The sequence below is a fragment of the Triticum aestivum genome, chromosome 7D (assembly GCF_018294505.1).
Source record: "Triticum aestivum cultivar Chinese Spring chromosome 7D, IWGSC CS RefSeq v2.1, whole genome shotgun sequence".
Taxonomy (NCBI): Eukaryota; Viridiplantae; Streptophyta; class Magnoliopsida; order Poales; family Poaceae; genus Triticum; species Triticum aestivum.
The window spans coordinates 396,272,363-396,293,247 of NC_057814.1; the positions used below are offsets into that span (position 1 = coordinate 396,272,363).

General features: G+C 45.8%; 1 protein-coding gene across 2 annotated transcripts; it reads left to right on the forward strand.

The window, feature by feature from the left end:
• The first annotated feature begins 15,265 nt into the window (after positions 1-15,265).
• Positions 15,266-20,129, forward strand: LOC123165547 (uncharacterized). Of its 2 annotated transcripts, XM_044583215.1 has the most exons (8): positions 15,266-15,603; positions 16,053-18,162; positions 18,244-18,398; positions 18,508-18,609; positions 19,029-19,143; positions 19,226-19,351; positions 19,430-19,633; positions 19,705-20,129. In XM_044583215.1, exons 4-8 carry the CDS (start codon positions 18,539-18,541, stop codon positions 19,891-19,893), a joined length of 705 nt encoding a protein of 234 aa, XP_044439150.1. In that variant the 5' UTR covers positions 15,266-15,603; positions 16,053-18,162; positions 18,244-18,398; positions 18,508-18,538; the 3' UTR covers positions 19,894-20,129. The 2 variants fall into 2 exon arrangements, with proteins under 2 accessions (XP_044439150.1, XP_044439151.1); XM_044583216.1 differs by having other exon boundaries at positions 18,244-18,609.
• The last annotated feature ends 756 nt before the right edge of the window (positions 20,130-20,885 follow it).

Consider the following 20,885-nt stretch of genomic DNA (forward strand, 5'->3'; position numbering starts at 1 on the left):
GTGGGGAGTGCAAAGGTCATGGCCACAACAAAAGAAAATGTACCAAACCAAGGAAAAGGTCCAAGAAAAATGATGCAAGCACAAGCCAACATGGAGCTACACAAGGGAGCCAACCAAGTGGTAGCCAACCTAGTGGTAGCCAACCTAGTGGTAGCCAACAAGTGCCAAGCCAACCAAGTGGTAGCCAACCTAGTGGTAGCCAACAAGTGCCAAGGCAACCAAGTGGTAGCCAACAAGTGCCTAGCCAACCAAGTGTTAGCCAACCTAGTGGTAGCCAACAAGTGCCAAGGCAACCAAGTGGTAGCCAACAAGTGCCTAGCCAACCAAGTGTTAGCCAAAGAGGATCTAGGCAACAAAGAGGTCGGCAACTTGGACTTACAAGAGGCCGTGGTGGTGGTAGAGGTGGTGGTGGTGGTCTCGGCCGTGGTGGTGGAAGAGCTCGACGTGGTGGTAATGGCCGTGGTGATGGTCTCGGCCTTGGTGATGGTCTTGGCCTTGGTGGTGGACTTGGCCGTGGTGATGGACAAGCGCAAGTTCGTTATAGAGGAATGTTTGGATACCTAGATGGACCGTTTCCGTATGTTCCTCACTAACTATAATGTATCATATGTTCTTGTTTTTTCATATGTTCTTCTTTTTCATATGTGCTTCCATTTGTTCTTATTGTCCTTACTAACCATTATGTTCCACTCATTGTAGGTATGGCGGCTTCCCAACCCAACAAACCAACGATGAAGGAGGATGGCGAAGATGAGATGGCCGGATGGTGGGAGAAGGCTGCGAAGAAGCTTAGAGAGGAGGATGCAGCCAAGCTAAAGAAGAAGAAGGAAGAGGAGCTTGAGAAGGAGAGGAAGCGAAAACAGAGTGCGGCAAATGCGATGCGCGCTAGGGAGCAAGCGTTGATGAGGAAAGTTGAGGAGGCACAGAAGAAGCGTCAACAGGATTTTGAAGAAAGAACCATGAAGCTTTGGGCAATTGCAGCTGAAAAAGAAGAGAGGGACAATCAGATATTCATGGAGAGGGTGGTTAAGGAGGCTCACCTCATAAGAAAAAGGGAGGAGGAAGAGGAAGAAGAGAGGAAGAAGAAGAAGGGAAAGGGGCCTTGCTCTACGCAATAGAGCTATGTCTCCTCTTCGATTTGGTTGTGAACTACTATGTCTCCAATGTGATTTGGTTGTGAACTACTATGTGCCGTGAACTACTATGTCTCCTCCTCGATTTGGTTGTGTGAACTACTATGTGCGGTGAACTACTATGTCTCCTCCTTGATTTGGTTGTAAGAACTACTATGTGTCGTGAAGTACTATGTGTTATGAACTACTATGTGTCGTGAAGTACTTGGGCGCTGCAATCTACCATGTGGCGCCTAGCTGCTGTGGCTCTCTGGATAGCTAAAAAATTCACTAAGTCCAAGTCCAAGTGCCTCAAACTGTAAAGTACCTTCTGTTCTGGCTGCATAGCTACAGACCAGTGCAGCGCCTAGCTAGGAGGCGCCACACTGTACAGTGCAGCGCCTGGGGGCTAGGCGCTGCACTGTATAGTGCGGCGCCTCCGTGCTAGGCGCTGCACAAACACTTAGCGAAATTTTTGCCTGAAACTGGAGGCATACCTTCTGTTGCACTCTGGATAGCTACAGACATGTGCAGCGCCTAGCTCGGAGGCGCCACACTCTATAGTGCAGCGCCTGCGAGCTAGGCGTTGCACTGTAGAGTGCGGCGCCTCCAAGCTAGGCGCTGCACATGTCTGTAGCTATCCAGCAAGCAACAGAAGTATGGCTAGTTACAGACATGTGCAGCGCCTAGCTTGGAGGCGCCACACTCTATAGTGCAGCGCCTGCGAGCTAGGCGTTGCACTGTAGAGTGCGGCGCCTCCAAGCTAGGCGCTGCACATGTCTGTAGCTATCCAGAAAAGCAACAGAAGTATGGCTAGTTACAGACATATGCAGCGCCTAGCTTGGAGGCGCCACACTCTATAGTGCAGCGCCTGCGTGCTAGGCGTTGCACTGTAGAGTGCGGCGCCTCCAAGCTAGGCGCTGCACATGTCTGTAGCTATCCAGAAAAGCAACAGAAGTATGGCTAGTTACAGACATATGCAGCGCCTAGCTTGGAGGCGCCACACTCTACAGTGCAGCGCCTGCGTGCTAGGCGTTGCACTGTAGAGTGCGGCGCCTCCAAGCTAGGCGCTGCATATGTTTGTAGCTATCTAGAAAGCAACAGAAGTATGGCTAGTTACAGACATATGCAGCGCCCAGCACGGAGGCGCCACACTCTACAGTGCAACGTCTAGCTCTCAGGCATTGCACTGTATAGTGTGGCGCCTTCGTGCTGGGTGCTGCACAAACACTTAGCAATTTTTTTGCCTGAAACTTGAGGCCTACCTACTGTGCCTCCTCCCCCCCTCTACTGGGTCTTTTTCAGCCAGAGTTCAACAATTAGTATAACAAACATTCAGGTTCAAAAAGGGTTCACAAAAGACATCATTTCTTAGAAAAGAACCATCACAATAAGTTCCAGTTGACCATAGAGCTACCACCACTCCAAGTTCAACGACATAAAAGGTACGACCACTCCAAGTTCAACGACATAACAATTCGCACTCGAAGTTCAACATTATAAAAAAACTAAGATGACTAGTGCTTTCCACGCTTGCTGGGTCCTCCCCCCTCTTGACGCTTATCTTCTTCACCTTCCTAGGAAGAGGAACCCGCTCCGGCTCCGGCTCCGCCTCCGGTTCGACATCGTCATCCAAATAGTCATCCAAAGCCGCCATCCGCGAGGTGCCGACCGTCCTTTTGCCTCTTTGGGTGAAGTCTTCAGGTGTGTACTTGTTGATTCCCCTCCTAGGCTTCAACTCGTATGCAGACCGAGCCCGGTACGTCCCCAAGGTCATATCATCAGCAACCTATGCATCAACAAAAGATATGGAAAGACTGTGTGTGAGGATATAGTTAGCAATGCATCATCAAATGGATATATATCGTCATGACATACCTCTTGGGTGACCGCACCCACATCCTCATCCTCGAAAGGTTCACCATGGCTCTGCCCCGAAGCGGGATCTGATGGTGTCGCCGACCTAGACCGTTCTGGTGATACATACTCGGGGTCACGACAACCGAAAAGGTTTGATAGCCGCCTTAACTTTTGGCCCTGTCGCTGCAACATGTACAAGTGAATGAGACATGGAACGTACCAACAAATGTTAAGTGCGAGTTTGAAGGAGATGTGAACCTTAATGAATTCTCGAAGTGCACCTTCCCCATCGCTTTTGCCAGCCGGGGTTGTTTCCAGAATAGTCTCGGTCTCGTCAGCTGCTTTCTTGATCTGGGCACGCTATGAACAGAAACGGTATCAAAGTGTTAGGCAAGCAAAGATGTGAAAAGTGCGAATGGAAAAGCAAAAAGGGCTAACCACAAAGTTCATCATTGGAGCTGAAGGGATCACCGAGTTGCCTTTCCTGACTAATGCGTTGTACTGGTGTTGGGCTACCTCATCAAAAACGGTGGGTTCTTCCAGAATCTCCTCAGCATACGCCGGCTGGCATACCTCCACGCGGGTACTTGCAAGAAACCATGCGAGATAGTTGTTGAACGCGATCGGGCAGTGCTCACGAAGCTGGGCTCGTTTTCCAGCCCTTGCTTGCTCCACACTAAAAGCGAACTGCACGACATACTTCCTGTGATGGCTGGCCCAATCCTTGATCTTCCGTTGCTTTTTCCTATCCAACCTGCAAGTTAGAAACAGAATATTAGCATCATCGAAACCGTCGAGAAGCTGCTAAGTGCTCAAGGTTAATTATATCTTACGCGTGTAGCAACTTGTCCGTGTCCTCCCACTCCGGCGGGTGTGGCTGGAACAAACCAAACTGGCGGAACACCCGATGTGGCAGGTGAAGCTCAACCGCCCAGTTGCATATCAGTGGGCACCGCATATGCCAGAGATCCCTATCCCTAATGCACATCGGATTAAGCCTGAACTCTATAGGGTTACCAAAACTCTCTCCTTTTCCATACGGCTCCCATTCCACCTGCAAAATGGGATTGAATGCAAAATTGATATCGAGTGAAGATACAAGCATGATAATCACTTATGCAAGGTCGGTTCACCTGCTCAGGCGTGATCGCGTCCAGCTCGCTCTTGTACAACTTGTACATTACCGAGGGATCATCCGTCGTCTCATTTAACACATCCCACTTGTAAGCCCAAGTGGGGAGCCGTAGTAGGTCGTCTTTATCGTCCCAATCCTCGTACTTCACGGTCTTAGGTCGTCCAACCGGCAAACGCTCCCAGCTCCATATGGAAAGTGCGAGCAGACAACCACCAATACCTCCAGTGTGCCTACAACTGGCATCGTCCAACTGCACATAAAAAAGAAAATGGTCAAATTTGCCGCAAGAGCGCATTGATAATGTATCAATGAAGTGAAAAGGAAACAACTTCATACCTGTCGATACAAGTAAGCTAGTGTCGCCGAACCCCAACTCCATTTGCTATCGAAGACGGTCAACACCTTCAGCCACATCCATGGAGCATTCTTGCCTGTGCCATCAGCAAACATTGTCCTCGATATCACGTACCACATGTAGACACGAGCATACGTCTTCACCATGTCCTCATTAGCATCATCGGGGCAATTAGCGAAGTTCGATGATATCCACGTGAAAGTAGCGCCCGCTGCGACTCTTTCCTTCTTCTTATCTTCCCTTTCTGGCTCCCGAGGCTCCGGAGGAACCATACCGATAAGGGCATGCATCTGCGCGCGCCACCCTTCAGAATCGGTGTTCATACATAAAGGATTGCCATCGATAGGAAGACCGGTGATCATAGCGATATCCTGCAGCGTCACGGTCATCTCCCCGGTCCGAAGATGGAAAGTGTGTGTCTCCGGCCTCCAATGATCAATAAGCGCGGTGAGTGCTGCAGCATTGTTGGGTGGCGTCGACCGGCGGACCAACTCAATGAAAGGGAGAAGTCCTGCCTCCCTAACATAAGGTGTGTACCGCTCATCATAGCGCATCCCTCCAAGGCTGATCCCGTGAGACCGAAGCTTCAGAGGTGCAAGCTCCTACAAACAAACAAATCATAACATTACATATGGGGCATTTGTGTTTGAAAAAACATACGAAATTCATAACACCGGCCACTTTCAGTATTACCCGCTGCTGCACCGACATAGCGTACGACCGGTGTTGTTTGTCCCAATGATCGTCGAGAAGCCAAACCATCCTAACAATTTCAACAAAGCATTCTTGTCAACACGATTATCTTTTCAATTCAAAAAAACTAAAGTAGGCCTACTACATGCAAGATCCAAAGCATATGGTGCTTCCCCCTACTTGGGCCTACTTCATACAAATAACATGTCAATCTATGTATCCAAACTATAACATGTCAATCTACTTCTCCATAGAAATAACATGTCAATCTATGTATCCAAACTATAACATGTCAATCTATGTATCCAAACTATAACATGTCAATCTACTTCTCCATACAAATAACATGTCAATCTACTTCTCCATAGAAATAACATGTCAATCTATGTATCCAAACTATATAAATAACATGTCAACCTATCTATCCAAACCACATTCTAATCTAACAAGGGTTCCCCAAATCTAATATATGCAAGATTCAAACAAAAGTTGCCCAAATCTAATACATGCAAGATTCAAACAAGGGTTCCCCAAATCTTCAAAATATAATATTTTCTATGGATAGAAAGAAGGGGATCAGAGGAGAGTACCTTCTACGATGGATTGGTGAACAAATGCACGGACCAAATCGTCGGATCGGAAGGATTTGGGAGAGGGGATTGAGAGGGGGAGTGTAGATGGCCGCCGCCCTGTTTTTCTGTAACTGCCAATGGGGAGGGTGGGGGAGGAGAGGGCTGGCGCGTTTGCAGATAAGTCACAGTGCAGCGCCTAGCGGCTAGGCGCTGCACATTACACGTGTAGCGCCTAGCGGCTAGGCGCTGCACATCACAGGTGCAGCGCCTAGCTCGGAGGCGTTGCACTGCTGGGTGCGGGCCCATGGGCTGCCACGGTGGACAGAGGTGCAACGCCCCGGAGCTAGGCGCTGCACCGTAGGGTGTGGCGCCGGCGTGGCGGGCGCTACACAAAAGGGTCAGGGGTGTGAAATAGTTTCGCACCCAGTTCATTCTGTGAATTTATTTCATTTCCAGGTCAAAATTGTCAAATTTGCCACTCACATCGCCCTAGTCCCTGCCACCCTGGCTCGCTGCGCTGACTCCCTGTCCCTCGTATGTATACGTAGTAGGGTAGCTTTTGCTAAGAAAAACGTATCACCAGGTTAGTCGTGCTGTGCCGGGCTGGCACGCGTGCCAGGCATGCCCGGCCCAGGCACGGCCCTAGTCGGGCCACGTGCTAGGCACGGCCCACTAAGTCACGTGTCGTGCCGGTCCATGACGGGTCGGGCACGCGGGCTATCGTGTCGGCCCTACAAAACCGGCCCGTTTGGCCAGGTTTGTCTGCGGTCGTTGCGTCATGATCGGACGGTGGTCGGCGCGCGAGGCGTGGTTTTCTAATTTGACGCGAATATTGCTCTTGTTTCTTTCCGTTTTGAGGGGGAGAAAAAGGCCAGATGAGAAAATAGGATCCCTTTGTCCCACTTATTATCCATCTTATATATGTTTAGCACAAAAGTTTAGATCTAAATTTTGTGCTAGACTAGTAGCATTGCACAATAATTTAGTTATATATGTCCCACTTATTAACCTACAAGACACATGTTATGATTTAGTTGAATGTTAGGTCGACCTGTTATAATAAGAAGTTTCAAATAATTTCTTTCAGGATGAAAATAAAGCTCCAACTTTCTGAGCATAAAAGTACTAATAAAATATAGTTACTTAGTTAGAACATCCGAAAAGGTTTAAAAAAATGTTCAGCTCTCACCAAGGTACTGTTAATACCTAGATCAAACTCTCAAAGTAACTGAAATATCAAATTCAGATATCAATTAGCCATTGAGGCATATGCAAATACACGTATTTTAGGTCGGCATGTGATACTCAAACGTAACTAAGCAAACTTTCTAAGACCTGACCGGAAAAAGGAGAAGTGCAAGCTCATTGCTTACCTATGATAAAGCGATCATACTAATAAATCGATCAGAGTTGAGGCCCAGGACGCTGCAGTACATCGCTCGCCTTGCACAGAAATTGGCCGTTGCCGCCGGACGCGCACGGAGGTGGCCACCTTGCATCGCTGTAACACAGGAACCAATTTAACAGTAGGCACGCAAGCATGGCTGCCGGATGGATCTCTCGCGTGAGTTCCGAAAAATAGGCCCGCAGCATGCTGAAAGAAACCACCCGACCTTTTCCTTCGCTTCGCCGCCTCTCCACGACAGGCTCTCGGGCGGGACGGCCGCGTGCAGGCCAACGTGCTGTAGGGCGGCAGGTGGACAGGCTTGATGGGCAACGTTTGATCGTGAGTCAGTAAGGTCTTTCCTCCTAAGGTCCTAGCTATTTGTATGCGTGAGAGCGTGAATCCAAGTTCGGCTCCGTCTCCAACGTCAGCTCATCGGCAGGTGTTTCCGACGTGCGAATAGATGGAAAAATCGAGGCGAAAGCGAAAGTTTATTTAATTTTCTTCAACTATTAAAAAATTGAAACCAAGGGGTATTTAACTTACGGGTGGCAGTGGTGAATAATTTTCTTTAACTTTGTAGCTCGACATTGGAGCGATCTTGTCCGTTTGATCCACGTCGTTTGACGGTTGAGATCAAAAGTATCTATGAAGTTTGCTCTTTTATAAGTAGTATAGATATGTACAAAATCTCTATCTAATAATAATAAAGCAAATTGGGTTTCTGCCCATACGTTAAAAAAAATACCCTCAAAGTTGCTACAAATTACCCACTATGCCATCCATAAGTCGAGGAAACGATTTGATTTTTCGGATTAAAAGTCACCGCCTGATTGCTTCTTTTATAGAAGTGAGACGGGTATTAATCATAGATCCACTAGCAGTGGTGTTGTCGGGTGGTAGGTGCGACATATGCCAACGGGTGGCTTATCATTGTGGGAGCCAGTAAAACATCGCCGGTGCCTGGAAACGGGATGAGGCGAAGACATGCACGCCGGCGGATCTTACCCAGGTCCGGGGCTCTCCGTGGAGATAACACCCCTAGTCCTCCTCTGCGGGGTCTCCGCATGATCACTAGATCAATACAAGTAGCTACAAGTGCTCCTTGAGCTGTTTGGCTAGAGGAAAAAGAAGGGCAAGGCTAGCTCTCCTTTTCTCTCTATGTGGTGTGTGGAATTCTATGAGATCAACCCTTTGCATGGGTGTCCCGGGGGGTTTATATAGGCCTACTCCCCAGGGTACAATGGTAATCCGGCTGGGCACGGGTCCCAGCCGTCAGTGTCTATGCTCGCCGGCTTCTCCGCCGGTCATTGGGGCCCGCCGACTGGTGGGTCCCGCCGGCTGCCGGCCTCTTGGCTGGCAGGCCGGCCCCACTGCTTGGGGGCTTTGTCGGCGGCTGGTTACTGTTGCCTCGCCTCTGATGACGAGGGCTTTGTTGAGTTAAGCGTGGCTACAGTGTCACCGCCTTGCGAGCTTTCACTGTAGCCTTACCTCGTCTTGTCTCCTTAATGGGGCGCATGCTTCGAGGGAGGGAGGTAGCCGGCTATTGGGAGCCGGCCACATCCCTGGCCGACTAGAGGAGGCCAGACCGTCTTCAGATGTCTCTCTGGCAAAGGGGCCCGCCGCCCACGGGCCATACTGGCACCTGTCGTGGGTGACATCGAGGCCAACATGGCTACAGTGCCGCGCCGGACGGGGGATGGCTGGCCCGAACGGCGCCCTGTGGCCATGCCTGTTCCGGGATTCGGGGGTAGTGGGCTGTACTGCGGCCACGCCCCATCCTATCGCCGTTACGTGGGTACAGTCTTATTAGGTACAGTCTTGGCCGGCTTTCTTCATGGCCGGCTTCTGGGAGTCGGCTTTCTTCATGGCCGGCTTCTGGGCGTCGGTCCTCTTGGGGCCAGCTCCCTGAAGTCGGCTATCTCGTATCTTCCTTGGGGAGGTTTCTGAGGCTGGGTCGCCTTTTGGGAGTCGGCCCTGGGGATAGCCGGCCAGGGGAAGGCGGCCCTATGCTTTGTATGCTTGAAGGCCTGAACGGCCTGATAATTTTTCGAGAAGCCAGGAGGAGTCGATTAGGCTACCCGTGGCCATTTACTCCGACAGGAGTGGTTGACCCGTGGCTCTCCTAGCGAAGAGGCCAGGGTTCGATACCCATACTTTGCACTTTTTATCTCTGTTTTCTGGGAACTCCTATGCACGCAGAAGCAACGAACTGGGCCGGCCCAGCAGCGGGAGCGCAGCCGAAAACTCCAAAAATTAATGCGCTCGATCAGGTTCGAACCCACGACCGCACAAACTACATGCGGGCTAGTAACAAACGCACCTGAACAGGCTTGCTGTTCAATTCCTAGCTCGGGGCTTTAATAAGCAGTAGTGTAAGATCGAACGTGTTATGAAAATTCAAACACGATTTTTTAAAGGAACTAATTACTTTTTTACATGCGAAATATACAAAAAAAATCTAACGAAATTTTAGAAAATCAAACATCTCTTGATTTTGTGATTTTTTTAAAAATGGAAATATTTTTTTGAAATTGGGAATAAAAGTGGAAGCACGAACATTTTTTGAAACTCCGAACAAAAACTGAAAACATGAACATTTTTTTAGATCTGAATGTTTTTTTAAATACGAACATTTTTTGAATTTATGAACAATTTTTGAAAATACGAACAATTTTCTGAAACTCCGAACAAATATTGAAAAAATGAACATTTTTTCATATCAACAAAATATGGAAATAAGAACATTTTTTGAATCTATGAACAATTTATGAAAGTATGAACATTTTTCGATTCTATGAACAATTTTTTAAAATACGAACAATTTTTTAAAATACGAACAATTTTTTGAAACTTTGAATCACAATTGAAGAAATGAACATTTTTTCAGATGTGAACAAAATATGGAAATAAGAACATTTTTTGAATATATGAACAATTTATGAAAATACGAGAATTGTTTTCAAAAGAAAACAAATTGTTGACAAATGCAACCTTTTTCTAAAAATATAAACATTTTTTAGTATTCACGAACATTTTAAAATTTGTGAACAAAAACTAAAAATGAGAACATTTTTTAAATTCCCAAATACTTTTTGTAAAGTGTGAACATTTTTTGAAGTTGTGACCAATTTTTGAAAAAATCAGAATAATTTTTGAAAAAATGAGAACAATGTTTGATTTGGAACAGTTTTTTGAAACGCTGAACAATTTTCAAAAACAAGAAACATTTTTGAATTTCGAACAATACTTGAGTTCTCGAACTTATTTTGAAATAAAAGTGACAAAGAAAATAAAGAAAAAACGAAAACGAAACAGATAAAACAGGAAAAAAACTGAAAAAGGAAAGAGAAACAGAAAATAAAAGAAAAAAAACCCGCTTAAGGAACCCTCTAGAAACGGATAAAAACCGGCTGGGAAACTTCTAGAAAGTTCCCAAAACCGGGACTTCCTACAGCGGGAGATGGGCCGGCCCACTTTATCGCGTCCTCTGTGCGATCGGTCGATCCCCTGTGGGATCGGTCGACTGTTTGACGCAGAGAGCGTCAAATAGGGTTTTCCCTGTTTTCTAACGCATCTCCTCCACCTTGTATGCGTTCATGGGCCGGCCCATGTGCGGTGCTTCCCTCACCTGTTTGTTTTTATTTTATTTTATTTGTCTTTTTTTCTCATTATGTTTTCTTTCTCCTTTAAATTAATTCGGGAATCTTAAATTTTAAAATTTGTGAGTTTAAAAAATATGTTTGAGAAATCATAAAATATATGTAAATTTGAAAATGTTTAAAAACATAACCTTTTTGCAGACTCAAAAAAATTGGTGGTTTTGCAAAACTGTTCGCAAATTATATAAAAAATATCATAATTTGAAAAAAAATGGTCGGGAAATAAAATCATGTTCATGATTTTTACAAAAATGATCGTGTATTCAAAACATATTCGGGAGTCTGAAAAACATTTCCATGAAATTTTAGAAAATGTTCACATAAATAAAAATAAATAATTTTTGAAAACTTTCTTCCCCAATTTTTAAAAAAGTTCGTCGATTCAAAAAATATTTGTTGATTCAAAAAATGTTTGTTGATTCAAAAAATGTTAATGAATTTGAAAACTGTTCATACATTACAAAAATATTTGTAAACAAGCTAATGTTCGTGATTTTTTGGGAAAATCCAAGATTTAAAAAAAATGTTTGTCGATTTGAAAAAATGTTCACCGATTCAAAAGTATTTTATGTCTAGGATTTGATTAGTTTTTTGAAAGTCTTTATATGTCTTGGCATTGGGAGTAGTTTGTGGTCGATGAGATTTGTTTCTAAAGTTTTGAATGTTGCTTGCGCAGCATAATGATAAGTGTGGCATGCACTGGCAAGCTCATAGCCTTGGGATTTACCACGTCAAATGCATTTTGATCACGTGGACATTGCGACCATCATCGATGAGAGTGAGAAAAAAGTAAATGGCAACATGGTGAGCCACTGTGTTAAAATAGAGATTCGTAGACAAAGCAGATTCGGAATTGTCTTTCCTTCCAAGGATAACTTGTAAACGCTCATATATCAGGGTATTGAGTCATACTTATTTGGTTAGCGCATAATTTTTTTTACTTCCGTTATAACGCACGGGTATATTTGCTAGTAAAAATTAAGTGGAACAATCCGTTTTTGTATCCCTAGTTTTACATTGAGTCCGTTTCCGAGTGGTTAATACGGGCACAATAGATGTGTCCTCTTCCGAAATGGTATGAGGGTCTCAACTCTCAAAGTGAAGAGTAGCTCTAAAATGAGTTTTTTTTTTGTTTACAATCAATATCATGATATATTTATAGTAGCGAAAAGTACATGATACGATTACAAAATAATGTTTAAAAGAAACAAGCAAAATTTTGAAATCTTAAAATTCTTTCTTTTTCTATGACATAATTTTGTGTTTTTCTAAAGAGCGGCTCTAAAATGGGTTTAGAAGAGTGTGTAGGAGCAAACTCTAGCAGATACTAAAAAACGGTTCGTTCTACTTGCCTCGTACAGATCCATTATATTTGCATATGCAAAACCACGAGAAAAAAAGCGCTAGGGAAATTCATGAAACTCCCGTGGTCACTGCTCTGGCAACCCGCATCACAGCCACGTCATCGATAGGGTCCGCCGTTGCGTGTCGCACTATTCCCACCCCTCCTGGAGCTCGTCGCGGTCCCTACCGAGGTCTCGGTGAGGTGTGCGAGCTCTATCATGGACTGTCTCTTTGAGCTAGATGGGGGTTCTCAACTGCCTCCGAATGGCCATAGCGGGACGTTCTTGAGCGGCGCGGCAGTCTACCCCGCTCCTCATGTTTCGCCCTGCATCGTGCATCCCTCCTGTCGTGAGCCCGGCGCCCACTGTCGCCTGATTCGGCTGGTTAATCGAGCTCCTTACTGCCGACTTGCATTATTCTTATGGGATTGTTCTCCCCCTGCCTCGAGCTCAATTCCAATCTTCCCTCTCTGATTCGGTAGACGAGGAATTCCACACACATAGGTTGTTTGGCAAAATATCCGAAAGGTACATTCTTAATTGATTCGTCGATTTCAGTCACATGCAAATTTTTGTTTCTTTAGATGGCATGGAACTTGCAAAACGTGTAGACGTGTTCATCGATCATGGATGACCCATCTACTTTAGATTATTCCATTGAAAATTTGTTTGACGTTTGTCGTGGGGTCACCACGACAAATCCCATGCTTGAGTCGCTAGGGTTTTCTGAATAGGGGAGCGAACGTACGGTGCCGGTGGACTCGACGGTTATCAAGCAAGACAGGGAGCGAGATTTACCCAGGTTCGGCCCCTTTGTTGAGGTAAAGACCTACTCCTGCTTGTCTGATCTGTTATTGATGGGGTGGATTACAATGGCGAGAGGCGACTGTGCGCAAGGTTGATGATGGCTATGGGGCTACGATGGAGAGATTGTTCGGTGCCTAGAGAGGCCCCTCCTGTGCCTTTATATAATAGGCCAGGTCCCGGGTGCCCTAGGTCGGTTACATGAGAGAGTTGGAGTCTAATTCTACTTCTCCTTTCCTTGTGCGGGAAGTTGTATCCGTCGAGTCTTGATCGGACTCTCCACTTTCCTTGTTCGATGCTTTGTCCCGAGTGGGCTTCGTGTGCGGTCCCTTGGTGGGCTTCGTGTGCGGCTCTTGAGCTTCGTGTGAGGATCTTGGGCTTTGCTTGTAACTAGCATAATGGGATATGGGTTGTCCTACACCGGGGAGCCTTGAGTCGACACTCGGGTAAGTGTGACCACGTCAGTAGCCCCCGAGTCGCCGTTCGAGCACTATTAGAAAAGGGGGCTTTGGTCCAGGCCAGAATTTGGCTCTAGTCCCGGTTGGCTTTCGAACCGGGACTAGAGGGGGGCACTAGTCCCGAGTGAAAGGAACAGAGGCCGCATACCTCTAGTCCCGGGTCGTGTGGGATCTCTAGTCTCGGTTCGTACTAGAGGTGTCTCGGCCGGCAGGGCCACATGCGAGCACCTCTAGTCCCGGTTCGTGCCACGAACCGGGACTAAAGATACTCTGCCTATATATACCCCTGCCCACAACCTCTCCCTCTGTTTTTTTCCTTTTCTCATGCACAAGAGGTGGGTGCTACATTTTTTTTCTCCTATGCACACCATGTGTTCGACGAAATGCCCAAGCTAACTAGGTTCACGAAATTTGTCAAGATTTTGCGGGGCGCCCTTATGTTGAACTGTTCCAAAGGTTAGCAACTAAGCCATTTAATTGATAATTAAGCTCAGTAGAAAGGGGGTAGGCGCGGCGGCACGCCGCGCTAGGCTGCCGACGTCAAACTACACATAAGACACGGTGTCAATACTAACAGACCCCATTCCGCAGGCACAATCAGTAAAACCAACGCCTAACTACACCGATAAGATGGCGCGTTAGCCTAACAGCTCGAGCTTCATCGAAGACCGCCGACTGACCCATCAAGAACCATCCCACAGCAATCTCAAAACCTCAAAACCACACTATACCGAACAGGCGTCTCCCATCCCAAAGGCGTAGAAGCGAAAGCCGCACTCCGAGCGCCTGGAGCCGAAACGCGAAGCCGACCATATTGCAACAGGAAAATGGGACGACGACCAAAAACCCATTGTCAAGCACGGGTAGAAATAGAACACAAAACCACATTGTGAGGCACAGTCCTAATGGAACCCAGGCCTCTTCCTGGAGCCGCCAGACACAAACGAAAAACATATATACTCACTCTGTTTCATCTAACATGGTACTAACTTAAACGTACATACGACTAACATAATTTAAAAAATACACACAGACCATCGGGAATTAAAACCCTGTATAGACAACCAGAAATATAAGATAAACAAAAGACTCGACCACGAAACCACATAGCAATTAAATATACAATTTAGGCTAAACCAACGGTCACTGCTCGTCACCCCTCTTCCGGCGTTTGCCGCCGCTCGAACATTCCGTTACCTGTTTACAGCTACGACGGATCATCTCCCCGTATCGTCCCTGTAAGTGATGTTGCCCCCTATTCATGCTTCTGATTCTTCGATATAGCTCGTACGTAATATATGCATCCTTCGTAGCATATTCGAGGTGCCTCCTCGGAAGTGGCTCGGTCCCCCACAGCTCATGTTGCGTCCAGTGAAAATTCCTCTTCGTATCCCTATACGTGGCATCGATGATCTCAGCCGCCAAATCTCCCATTCCAGCCTCACCGTCTTTCCCTTCAGTCCTAAATAGATCCTGAATATCAACGTAATATGCTTCTGAAATTCGGACGTTAAAACCACGGAAGAATGCTAGCTTGTCATTAGCGGTGTCCACGACCATAGAGACTACCAACGCACAAAGCAAGAGCCGAAATCGCCCGCCCCCAGAAGACGCCACTGCAACGATAGAGGTCTGAGTCGCCCTCACGGAAGGTACGCTGAGGTACAAAATAGAGAGACATTTTACGGTGCATCATACTCCTGTAAATAGTGGGTAGTATATAGTTGATCCAATGGTCATTATTGATCCCTGTTTTTTTCTCTTGAGGACATTTTAGGAATTGGTTGTAAGGGTAGATTAGTCCTTTCTTAATGATAATGTTATTAATTAATAATATGGGTAATTGCTGTGATTAATAACGTAAGTAATCACAGCTGGAATAGAATTGCCCTATCGTAGGTTTCACTTCTCGCGTTCTTCATTTTTCTGCCGCCGCCTCTCTGCCCGGCAGCCGTCGCCTGAGTCGCACAGGGGCCGCCTCTCCTTCTCCCGCCCTGCGGTCGCTCCTTCCCCCGCCCATCGGTCGCCGTTTCCTGAGTCGCACTGGGGCGGCCGCTCCGTCTCCCGCCCTGCGGGCGCCGCCGCAAGATCTTGGACGGGCCCCAAGATCTTCAACGGGGCAGCCGGCCAGCGCCGCCCGGCGGCCCTCTCTCTCCATCGAAGGATCTTCGGACGGCGGCCGAGATCGGTTCCTCCGCGCGTCGTGGTTGAGATCCCTCGCATAGGTACGTTGCCTCTGATGCTCCCCAAACACCATAGCTGGGCGCACATGGATGTTGGCTGTGCACGCAATACGAATCCGAAAATGGCTGCTGGGTTTTCTGTCCGTGTGGATGCTGGATTAGTAGTGTGTGAGAGGTTCCTAGTTCTTCTCATTTTTCCTAGCAAGAAATAGTAGTGTGTGTGTGAGAACTCTCAGATTATGAGTTTGATATTGTGGGATGCATGTTACTTCTTACAAGAACATAATACAGATTTCTTAGAACATGAAAACGATGGGTTAAAAACTATGGCCAGTAGGATTCTTGGCTGCTCAGAAAATTAGTAAGGATGTCAGAGATTATTGGTTCAGTTACAGATGATAATCATTGACAATGTATAATTAATATGTTTTAGTTGCAGCGTATTTTCTTTCATGTAAATATGTAACAGGTTTTGCTGTTTCTTATGGCAGGATATCGGCATGGCTGGCGAAGGCATCTCGATAGATGAATTTATGGAGTACGACTCGATGGTCAGGCAGACATTTAAAAGTGAGAACGAAGCGTACAAGTTCTACTTAGGGTATGCGAAGAACAAAGGGTTTGGTGTTAGAAAGGGCGATCTGAAATATAAGGGAAACAAGGAAAATGCATACCGGAGGACGTTTGTGTGTTGCAAACAAGGATATCGTGACGTAAAGCACTTTGATGAAACCGACAAGAAAAGGACGCCAAGGGCACTCTTTCGGTGTGGTTGTCCTGCTCTTTTGCAGGTTGAGCTTCAAGCAAGCACTGGATTGTGGTTTGTAAAGAATTTTGTTGACCAACATAGCCATCCATTCATAAATCCTGAGTTGTCACCTTTCTTGTGGTCTCATCGTGGCATGACCGATCCACAGAAGGCGGATGTCATTGAGTACTCGGTTGGTGGACTTCGCACACATCAGATAATGGATGTGATGGAGAAGCAGGCTGGTGGTTTGGGCAAGGTTGGATTTATATCTCGCGATCTGTATAACCATGTCGCGTTGGAGAAGAAGAAAAAGATAGAAGGTAGCGATGCTCAATTTATGCTGAACTACATGACAGCACAACAGATGAAAGACCCAGATTTTTTTACAGATACACCACAGACAGTGATGGGCATCTGCAGAACATATTCTGGGCAGACGCCCAATCTCGCTTGGACTATGTTGAATTTGGTGGTGTGGTGGTGTTTGACAGCACATACCGGTCAAACAAATATAGGTTGCCGTTTGTTCCATTTGTGGGACTGAACCATCACCGCAGCACAGTCGTGTTTGGGGTTGGTCTTGTATCCGACGAGTCGGCTAACTCATATGAGTGGCTGCTTCAGGTTTTTTTGGAGGCAATGCACCAGAAGCATCCCATTTCAGCGATCACAGACGGCTACGTTTCAATGGCCAAAGCCATATCATCAGTCTGGCCTAGCACATATCACCGTCTGTGCAGCTGGCATATCGAGCAGAATATGGTGCTTCACCTCCGAAAGGAAAAGCTTAAGGAATTTAGGAAATTTATTTACTATGCCATGGAGGTTCATGAGTTTGAGAGACGCTGGTTGGCTTATAAGAAGAGATTCAGAATCACAAGGAAAAAGAAAGATGCATGGATTCACAGGATGTACGAGCTGAGAGAAAAGTGGTCTGTAGCATATAACAAGGGAAGGTATTTCCTAGGGATGTTGAGCAATCAGAGGAGTGAGTCTCTAAACTCGAGGCTTCATGTGCACCTGAATAGGAGAATGAAACTCGTTGATCTCGTGCAACACGTTGAACACTGTGTGTCAGTTTTGCGTAGGAATGAAGCAGCATTGGACGACGTAGCTTCGCACACAATCTCCTTCACTAGATTGACTGCCGATCCACTTGAGATAAGTGCCTCATCTATTTATACCCCTGTTATGTTCAGTAAGGTAAAGGACGAGATTGTCAACTTATCAAGATGGAATGTTCTTGAGGTGGAAGAGGACACTGGTTTGGTTAGCTATGGAGTTGCTCGCAAAGAGTCGGTGCACGTTAGGTTCCATGTCACATGTATTTTTGATGGATCTAAGATGGAAAGTGCATATTGTGGATGTAGGAAGATGGAAAGCGAGGATTTTCCATGTGCTCATATATTTTGCGTTTTGAAGTAGAATGGGATATGCACCATCCCCGCATGTTGTGTGAAGGCTAGATGGACAATGCAAGCCAAGCCTGCTTTCGGTTCTGTGAGGAGTGCCAATACACATGTATGGTCAGAACAGATGGATAAGTACCATGAACTGCGCAATATGGCTAGTGAGGCTTTATTCACGGCCTCAGCTAGTGAAATGCAGTCAGAAAAGGTGATGGAGTACCTGAGGAGCATATTGGACGAGGGCAACAAAAATGATGGGAATACTGGCACGCCATCATTTGTTCCTATGCCGGCTTATTTTTCTGGGGCGCGGCAATGGTTTACAGATCAAGTCCAAGACCCTAAACCAATAATAAATCCCAAAGGCAGACCAGCCAAAGAATCGAATAAGAGGTTGAAGCCATTCCTGGAGAATTTGCAAGCAAAAAAGAAAACATTGAAGTAAGTGTTTGGTCATTTTGATGTGTACTGCATATGTTCATTTCTTGGTTGCAGCCTGTCAATATGGTTTACTTTTTGCAGGAAAGTTCATGGTCAGTTGAGTAGGGGAGGAAGAAAAAAGTGAACAATACTGTAGAAGAAGCAGGAGAAGAAGAAGGAGGAGAAGAAGAAGAAGAAGAAGAAGAAGAAGAGGCGGCAGAAGAAGAGGATCGTGCTAAGAAGAGGAAACCGGTGAAGTAAGTTTTAAAAAAAATTCATGTATCTTGTCTACTGTACTTGTGCAAGTCGAACTGTTGTTGAAGCATGGTAATATGTGCAATTTAAACAATGTTTTGCACTACACAGGAAAGCTTCAGCAAAGGTGACTGAAGTTAGTATGATGACTCGGGGGAGAAAGAGAAAAGAGAACAATGACGAAGTGTGTGCTAAGAACAAAAGACCTTTCAAGTAAGTTTATGCATTTTCAGAAGTACAGTCGTCTGTATAGCAGTGCTGCACATTATATGAGAACGTTATTCGTCGTATTAATATGTGTAGCGAACGCTTTTTTCTGAGGGCGTGATTGGAAGGGAGGTGGGGCCCCTTCGTGGGGAGATAAATGATACATATGCGTAGTCTAACAGAAATAGATAACCGACCGGCGATTTTGTTTTCTTTCCAGAAAAAAGAAAAGTAGCTATCGTTAGCAACGGAAGGAGATGAGGCATGCACGCCCTACGGGATTGCATGCAAAATATTTTAGATAGGAAAATTTTGGAGGATTCTAGAAAGTTACTTCCAATCCCATCAACAAGAAACAAAACATGGGTTTATCTCTTCGGCAAGAAATATATGACTTGATTGTAACCAATCGTGTATGTCGAAAGGTCGACCATCGTCAACATCCTGAAGAGAGATGGCACAGTCCCGAATTGTACCTTGGATGTTTTAAGCGGCAAATCAGGCACTAAATGGGGAGATAACTACCTTAAACATGACATGGTAACAACATCCACCCTTCTGTTATAATAATAAGAAATTTTATTTTTAGGCACTTCAAACCACTTACAAATTTTGCACGCAGATTTTCCTACCTTCAAATATTCCCAAGAACCACTGGTTCCTAGCTGTTGTCAACTCCCAAAAGAGGGAGATTCAAATTCTGGACTCACTCCAATCACGCAACAACCGGAAAGAAGTAATTGCTGCGGTGAGGCTCTAACAACATTTTATATAACTTACAGTTTATACGAATACGGTACTAAATTGAGTGATATGTTACTTGCAGCTTCTTGGAATGGAAACACATATTGATATAGCAGTGATGGAAAATGGAATGCAAGGAAGTAGATGGCCGGACACTCAAGTGGCTTCGTGGCCTATCAAAGACTATGAAGTGCCACAGCAAACAGATGGCTGTTCCTGTGCTCTCTGGGTGTTGAAATTCATCCAATATTGGACCGGAGTGAGATTGTCGGCAATATTCAACCAGGTAACTACATCTTCCCTATCTAACTTAACTTTCACATATACAAAGGGTCCTAACGTCTACCTCCTATGCAGGATGACATAAGACAGTTCAGAAGATGGCTTGCTGCTGCCTTGATCAATTCACCTCACAATGAGTTGAAAGTTCGGAAGGCCATACCAGCAGTTGATTTACAAGATGATTTAGAAGATCTCGACCTCGGAGGTGACGACGGACACAACGACAGCGGAGATGTCTCAGGAGACGATGGTTCCGCACTATAGTTGTGTGCTGCTGGACTTAGGGTAGAGTTAATAGGATTGGGCGTGGTGTGGTTTTTGCCCCGTAGACGGTTTCCACACCGTTTTCAATTTTATTACTTTATCTATACAGCAGAGATGTATCAAACAATTTTTTTGGTTGTGCTATTTCATATATACGGCAAATTGCCGTACATTACTATTTTTATCTGCATTGAATATCTACATTAATTTTTAATTAAAGTCTTTCATGCACAAAATCTTGTATTCTTTGTTTAATGATGCAATTCCCTTTGGTTTATAGGATGTGCTTCAAAAACCAAATTTCTAAGTGGCTTTACACTACCGGTCGCAATTTCCTTGCTACTTGTGTCCTTGAAAGCAACACATCCTTTTTAAACCTGGGGTTTCAGTTCTGTATTATGCCAATGAACGATAGGCAAATGCTGTCCTGTTTGCTTACCCCGTTACAAAATGTCAAAGGATGAGCCAACTTGGCCACCAACTTGGGAACTAGCCATTGCCTAACCTCTGAGTGTTTAACAGGTGTCTGAACTGGAATGTCTGTTCATATGACTATGACTTAATCTGAAACTGAAACATGCTCTCTGTGGAATCTGAAACTGCACATCCTCTGCACTAATATCACATACAATAAAAATCATTGTGTACATGAGCTACTTTCGGACTTGCTGCTATACAAGCTAGTGTTGATTTCTGAATTTGAACAACGACACAAGATGAGCAGAGAGGATGAGCATGGACCTGAACTACTGCTGGTGTGATGAAACTCGTCCTCCTCCTAGGCGAGGACCATGGCTGGATCAGCTTTTACGATGGACAAGCTAGCTTAGGAACTCGACAAAAGAAATGGGGGCCAATGGATCGATGGGTCGGATGCGAGTACCTGCATCGGCCGCGACAGATCTGTACGGCACTGGTCGGCGGCGCGTAGGGCCTTGACAGCGACGGGGCATGCCGGCGACGTCTCGCCTTAGTCCTCCCCCTCGGCGACC

Bases quoted from the DNA above. Each gene is read 5' to 3' on its own strand.
- LOC123165547 (XM_044583216.1), top strand. From the start codon at position 18,539: ATGATGACTCGGGGGAGAAAGAGAAAAGAGAACAATGACGAAGTGTGT. The intron at 19,144-19,225 runs GTAACAACATCC...TTTTGCACGCAG, and splicing joins ACTACCTTAAACATGACATG to ATTTTCCTACCTTCAAATAT. The intron at 19,352-19,429 runs GTGAGGCTCTAA...TGTTACTTGCAG, and splicing joins GGAAAGAAGTAATTGCTGCG to CTTCTTGGAATGGAAACACA.